General features: G+C 37.5%; 1 protein-coding gene across 1 annotated transcript; it reads right to left on the reverse strand.

The window, feature by feature from the left end:
* Window positions 1-930, reverse strand: LOC308429041 (putative olfactory receptor 5AK3; the record flags this gene model as incomplete). Its single annotated transcript, XM_080927687.1, has 1 exon — window positions 1-930. One exon carries the CDS (start codon window positions 928-930, stop codon window positions 1-3), a length of 930 nt encoding a protein of 309 aa, XP_080783813.1.
* Between the last annotated feature and the right edge of the window lie 6,775 nt (window positions 931-7,705).

Consider the following 7,705-nt stretch of genomic DNA (forward strand, 5'->3'; position numbering starts at 1 on the left):
TTATAACCATCTCTTCCCCATCTTTTTGAAGGCTTCTATTACATCTTGGTTTCTCAGACTATAGATCAAGGGATTCAACATGGGAATAATTATGCCATAAAATACAGAAGCTGCCTTTTCTTGCTCTTGAGCTTCATTGCTATGCGGGTGTAGATACATATAGGAGAGAGTCCCATAGAAAATGGTGACTGCAGTCAGGTGGGAGGCGCATGTGGAGAAGGCCTTTTTCCTTCCTGCAGCAGAAGACATCCTTAGGATGGCAGCCAAGATGTATATGTAGGAAAAGATGACCACCAGCACAGTGCTCATCAGGTTGAACCCCACAAAGACTGTCAGTAGCAGGATACTGAAGTCAATGCTGGAGCATGATAGGGCAAGAATGGGAGGTTCATCACAGAAAAAGTGATTAATGGCATTGGATTGGCAGAAGTTCAGTGAGAATGTAAAACCTGTGTTTACAGAAGCATTTAGGAAGCCCATGGTGTATGAGCCTACCAGCAGCAGAACGCACAGCCTCTGAGACATGACTATGGGATAGCGCAGTGGGTTACAGATGGCCACGTAGCGGTCCACAGCCATAGCAGCTAGGATGAAGCAGTCGATGGTTGCAAAAGTACCATAGGCTAGTAACTGTAACATACATCCTATGAAGGAGATAGATGCTTTTGTGTCTATGAAGTTCTTTAACATCTTGGGAGTAATAGCTGAGGTGTAACAGAGGTCAACAAAGGCTAGATGTTGTAGGAAAAAGTACATGGGAGTGTGGAGCGAAGAGTCAATTTTGATGAGCAGGATCATGCCGATGTTACCCATGAGTGTTACAACATAGATAATTAGAAAGATTATGAACAGAATGTGCCAAGATTTGTGCTGCCCAGCAAATCCCAGAAGAATGAATTCAGTCACTTTGGTGCCATTACTTCGTTCCATGGTTAGTAAAAATTATAAAAAAAAAATTCAGCTGAAGAGCTGCAAATAAAGAAGAAGGCCAAAGACATTATCCTTGAACATATTCCACAATGTTTAGTTTCAAAATAGGATTAAGAAAACTTTCTGTGATACAACGATGTTGGTTTTAAAGGACAGCATGAAGAGCTAGGTACAGTGGCTCAGATCTGCAGTCCCAGAACTAGGGAGGTAGAAGTGAGAAGATTCAGGACCAACTGGGTCCATGAGACAAAAGAACAAAGCAAGCAACCCAAAATATAATGACTAATACGTGGCATGTCAGTCTATGTAGTTCCACGTAAAGTCTGGAGAATAGTCAACTGTGTTCTCAGAGGCAAACAAGCATACCATAAAGATATCAACAAAGACAGAAAGGATAGCTTGTTTAGTTACTTATCTGTGTGGTCGGTGTGCATGTGTGTCCACTTCTGTGGGCATGTGTGGAGGCCAAACATTGACATCTGGAGTTTTCTTCCATTGCCACTCATCTTATTATTTATGCCAGTTTCTCAATGAACTTAGAGCTTGTCAGTTGACATAGACGTAGGAACAGAGGCTCCCAGGACCAGCCCAATTCACCTCCCTAGTGTTAGGATTATAGATGAATGTTACTAATCTTGGCTTAACATTTTTAAAAATTAAAAACAGTTTAAATTGGTGTATGCGCACATGCGCATGTGTGTGTGTGTGTGTGTGTGTCTGTGTGTGTGTGTGTATCCACATGTGCAAGCTTCTCTGTGTGGATGTGGAGGCCAGAGGTTAATATCAGGTGTTTTCTTGTATTGATATCCAGCTTACCTTTTGACTCAGGGTCTCCCACTTGGATATAAAACTTGTTAGTTTGGCTACATTGCCTGTCTAGGAAGCCCCTGGGATCTTGTCTCCACTTTAGTATCAAGGTGACCGATGTGCATCACTGTGCCTGGCTTTCATGTTGGTGCTGGGATCTGGACTTGACTTCAAATGCCTGTGCAGCAAACACTTTAACCATGTGGTCATGTCTCCATCCCTAAAACATTGCTTTTATTTAAAGACATTTTCTCTTATGTTCTTTATGTTTTAACTTACACACTCTAATTTACTCAGACTTCTCAGGGTTTAATAAGGTCTTGTTTCTCTCTTTTCTCTCACTCCCCTCTTTTCTTCTCTCACTGTGTTCTGTCAGTCATGACTCATGGCATGTTCTCTATGAAAGCGTTTATAATGTCATGTGTTCATATTCTTCCATTCTCAATTTTCTCTATCCAGTATTTTCATAGAGTAATAAGAGGTTTCAGTGTTGTCAGAAGTCTATCATAGTTTTAAGTGATCTGTTCCTTATTCACACCATCATGGTTTGGAAACACAGAGGCCCAGCTGTGATGCTAATCCATGGACCAGTCTTTGAGTAGCTCTTTCCAATGATGTCTCTCTTTCACAATTATCTATGCACTTCCCTAGGAGTGGAGAGCCAATCACAGACTATATTTTTTTCTGAGACATGTTCTTAAAGACAAAGTTAATTGACTTTGACTGCAGTGTGCTTGCATGAAACTTGGCTGGGTATCTCTTCAGGACTTTCATCTTAAAAGAAAAACCTTCTTCAACTCATTTCATGAGATGAATTTACATCTGGTAACAATTGATTGATATAGTACAGTGCAAACATCTTTAAAGTCCATAATTACTCAGAAGACAGCTATGTATAAAACAAAGTTTCAGAGGAAATAGAGGATACACCAGAAAACAGCTGTTTCCCTTCTTTTTCAGTATTTTTTAACCAGAGAAAGAAAATAAACTTCATTTAATGGGTAGTATAAAGTAATATAATCTTTAGATAACTGGAAAAGAAACTTAAACTTTTTAGGTAAGTTAGCTGTTGGCAACAAACACAGAAAGAAAACAGGCTTACTGTCTATTCTTGCCAGCTGTGGCTAGTAATGTCTTTTGTAATTGCACAACAGCACCTCTGGGGTGCAGAAACTCAGAGCTCCCAGGAAGCTTTGGGTAAAGCAGAGCAAGCTGGGCTGTTTTCAGATTCTCTATTAAAAGCTCTCATTCCACTTTTCCAGAAATGAGTGCATAGAATGCATGGAAACTTCCATGATGACAGATTAAAAGGAAGACAGTTATTTGATCTTCTCAGCACATACCAAAAATTGCTTGGTAGCATTCAGTACACCTTCATGATAGTCTACAAAAAATGGGAGGTGGGGAATTGGTTTAACTTGGTGTAATGTTTTCTACCACATTGGTGTGCTAAATATTATTATTTACAAGTTATGAAATGTAGTGTTTATAACTGAAGGAATATGCTGATAATGCTTTTCATCCCTAAATCTATTAAACATTCACTGTAAGTCTTAGCCAGGGCAGAAGGCATGCAAGCAAAACAAAGGGAACCTTAAGTATATGGAGTGACCCCTCAGCTGTTAATATTAATGATGCATTTGTCTTCATGGAGCATCTTAGAATTAGTGTATAAATTTCTAGTGTGGTTAGTGACACCATTGGACATTAGTCTAACATACAAAGGCCAATTGCATTTGTATGTAAGACAACAGACAATGCTTTTACTAATTAAATTTGTACAAATTTATAATACATCTAATGGATTCTGATTGTTCTCACTCTCCACCTTCTCTCTTCTCCTTCCCATCCCATCACTCCTTCTTCAACTCCCCCCTGCAAGTGACCTTTCCACACTCATGTCTTCTTGTTCTGTATCCCAGTGAACTCAGGGCCCTGTGTGTGCTGAGGAGTTTGGAACTCTACACTGAAGCCTGGCGGCCTCCCTTGTGGATATGCAAGTGGAGAAAATTACCTGCCATTTCTCTATCTCAAGACATGTTATTTTTATTTAGAATGTTTACAGGTGAGAGCATGGATTAGTAGTTGAGCACTTACCTAATATCCTAGAAGCCTTCGGTTTGATCTTTATCTCTGAAGTAAAACAAACAAATGAACAAACATGAACCGCCAAAACCAAAATACTACAATAACAACAAATATAAACAATATAAGTAACAAACTAGCATAGAGTGTTCATAACACTTATTGAGGAAAAACTCTCAAGGTAATGAAGAAGACTAGAATTCAGGACAGGTTGTGGTTAAACACATCACTCTGTAAACATCAAAACTCATGTTTACTCACTAACACAACATAATCCCTATCAAATGCTACATGGAATTTTTTTTTCATAGACCGTCTTTTATTGGTAAAAGGGCACATAGAAACAATAAAAACCACAATGGGGTTTCCTAGAAAAAAACAATAGTACACAAAACATCTAAAGGAGAAGCACAGTGGCTACATGAAATTTTAAGTATACGTCAACAAGCCTATTCTACATTTTATATGGAAAAGAAAAGAGCCAAGGATATCCATGATAATTTTAAATGGAAACAAGGTGGGAACTTGTTCTACCAGACTTGGGAGTTCTCATAAAGCAGTTATAATAAAGACAGTCTGGTAAGGTGACAGGGGAGACGGTTTTATCAGTGGAACTTGGAAAATGAAATGACAAGCCGACCATTTGTCTGTGGAAATCTCACCTATGAAAGCAGAGCACTTAGGCCCATGAAAAATGATGTAGTATATGAGGTGTTGCGAATGTCTATATAGACACACAAATAATATTGTATTACTGCTTTGAGTTTTATGCAAGCAGCTACAGATGAAATAAAGATTTAGATTCTCAAGCTTTGATAGTACAATACAATAGAATAAATACGACTTATATGTGTGGATGAAATGTAAAGAAAACACAAAAACATAAGCAAAAAATAGTGTAAACATTACCAAAGAACAGGATACTAACTGGAAATTTGTTTGCAACATACTTAAGTGTCAAAGGATTAGTAGCCAGGATATAGAAATGATTTCTGAAAGTGAATCTCAAGGAAAAATTCACAAACGACATAAGCAGATTAATTGCTATAAAGAAACTAATAATCAATGGAAACAAGAAAAGATACTTGTATGCAAATAATTATTTAAAGTATAATTTTATGTTTATGAATTTAAAATGTGCACTTATTTGAAAATATGTACACGCTCTCACATATTTGTGCTAGAGAGGTGAAATATCTCATCTGGAGGCAAATTTAGAAATGCTAGTAAAATTAAAGCCCTCTTTTCATGTGATTTGGAATTTTCAGTACAGGTCCATATTCATAGAAATTGATTACCACACTACTAAGATGCTAATAAATATGTATGTATGACTATACAGACATGTACATATGTTCATACATACATACACTTATGTATAGGAAGGTTCCCATTGGAAAAGCCCTACTAAACAATTGTTTAAGCCAATGCAATCATTTCAGTTAAATATGCAGCTACTACAGCTACATGAATACATCTCTCAACTTTAAAAGTGAGTAATAAAAGAAGTGAGTTACTGAATTAGATTGTAATTATGGGAATATGTATGTATACATGTATGTATACATTTATGTATGTATACATGTATGTATGTATAATGGGTTCTCATGTAGCTATTTCTGTAGCTGAGGACGATCTTGAACTTATGATCACCTTGCTTCTACCTCTTAAGTGTTGGAATTACAAGCATGCACTATGCTGTCTGATTCATGTGGTTGTGAGGACTGAACTCAGGGCTTTGTGAATGCTATACAATTACTCTATCAAATGAATTGCACACCTATCTCACATTAGTTTAAATATACCTTTGTACACCTTAAATAACAGAAATTTGTTTGAAAACAAAACCAAACCACATCCTGAAGATGTAAGCATTGGACTCATGGTTTAGGTATCAGTGATGTATTGTGTTCCAAACACACGATGACCAATTTTAGGAAAGAATATACCTTTGGTGATGGGAATATAGTGACCTAAGCCTACTATTATTATGGGTTGTCCTGTTTCTTTCCAACATTGTGATAATTAGCACAGTGTGGTAAACAGTGATATAAGTGAAAAACAGTTCCACTCTATATGTATTGAAAACTACTTGCTAATAAGCTGTCAAAGTTTCCTTCTCTGGCAAATCCAGGATAAAATATATAAATATAGTCATCTTTAGGAGATTTCCATCCAGTGAACAAAAGCATTTGTTTGAAGGAGCTGCAACAGGTCAGAGTCTGTGTAAACTGAAGTTCTGAGAGAATACCAGCAATCCAGCACTGACTCACTTATTTTCAGCAGAGGGCTAGTACTGAAAAGGCACCTGGGGATCCATCCCATAGACAGTCACCAAACCCAGACACTATTGCAGATGCCAAGAAGTGCATGCTGACTGAAGCTTGATACAGCTGCCTTCAGAGAGGCTCTTCCAGAACATAAATACAGACACAGAGGCTCGCATCCAACCACTGGACTGAGAACAGGGTCCTCAGTGGAGGAGTTGGAGAAAGGACTGAAGGATTTGCAACCCCATAGAGAGAACAACAAGACTCCCCAGAGCTCCCAGGGACTAAACTACCAACCAGTGGATACATATGGAGTGACCCATGGCTCCAGTTGCATATGTAGCAGAGGATAGCATTGTCTAGCATCAATGGGAGGAGTGTCTTTTGGTCCTGTGAAGACCTGATGGCCCAGTGTAGGGGAATTCCAGGGCGTGGAGGCAGGAGGGAGTGGGTGGGTGGATGGGGAAACCGGGAAAAGAAATGACATTTGAAATGTAAATAAATAAGATATCTAATAAATGAAAAGAAAAAAATCAGACTGTCTAGACTGGAGAACAAAAGGCCTAATAGAAAGGGAAACTGGAAATTGACAAATGTGGTGATGAGTGGGAGAATATGCTCAGTAAATATACATACTTACATGAAAATACCCTCATGTAGCATGAGACCATGTATATTGAACAAACACGATTGATAACTTATATAAACAAATTAAATCATTAATTAATTAACAAAAACCTTAAAAATTAGTTGCTATCATCATTAGATATGCCAACATGGATGTGGAAAAGCTCACAAGACCTTAACCCTATATAGGAATAAGAGGCAGATAAGGAATGCATATGGGGTGGGTGGGGGTAGAGGAGTGGAGGATAGTCTTCCCCAGGAAGAGAACACCAATTGGTTGTCCAATCCTACCAAATGATTAGTCCTGAAAACATATACATACAAATAACATTACATGGACTGAAAGGGTTGTACTTATGTATAGGGATATATTTATGTATGTGTTTATTTAACAACAATAAAAGAGGTTGCAGATTTGAAGCAGAGCAAGGGAGCAGTTATGGAAGGGTTCGGAAGGAGCAAAGGGAAGGGAGAGACAATGTGATTACATGAAATGATGTAAATATATAAAGAGCCCTTTTTTAGGTCTTCCTTCTGTTTGCTTTGTCTAATCATGTGTGTTAGTTTTTGTTCTATCTTATTACATTTTATTATTATCCTTTAATAATTTATTTATTAATTAAATTATTAAATAATAAATTAATAATTTATTAAAATAAATTATTATTATAATTTATATATTTATTGCTTTCTAATGAGAGAAGAAAAGGAAGTGGGTGTGGATGGGAGGGGAAGTGGGAAGGAATTGGGAGAAATAGAGAGAGGGGAAATTGTAATGACGATAACAGTATGTGACACACACACACACACACACACACACACACACACACATGTATTTAGTAAAAGAAAAGACAGAATGTGCCAAAAATAAGAAAATTAAGGTTATTAGGTTATTTAACAACAGCAACAGTAGAGAACAGGATATGCGAGGCTCTAGAAATTGGAAGGAAAGAATGGGTGGATATGATCATTTTTCATTGTATACA

The sequence above is a fragment of the Micromys minutus genome (genome assembly GCF_963924665.1).
Source record: "Micromys minutus genome assembly, chromosome: 13".
NCBI lineage: Eukaryota > Metazoa > Chordata > Mammalia > Rodentia > Muridae > Micromys > Micromys minutus.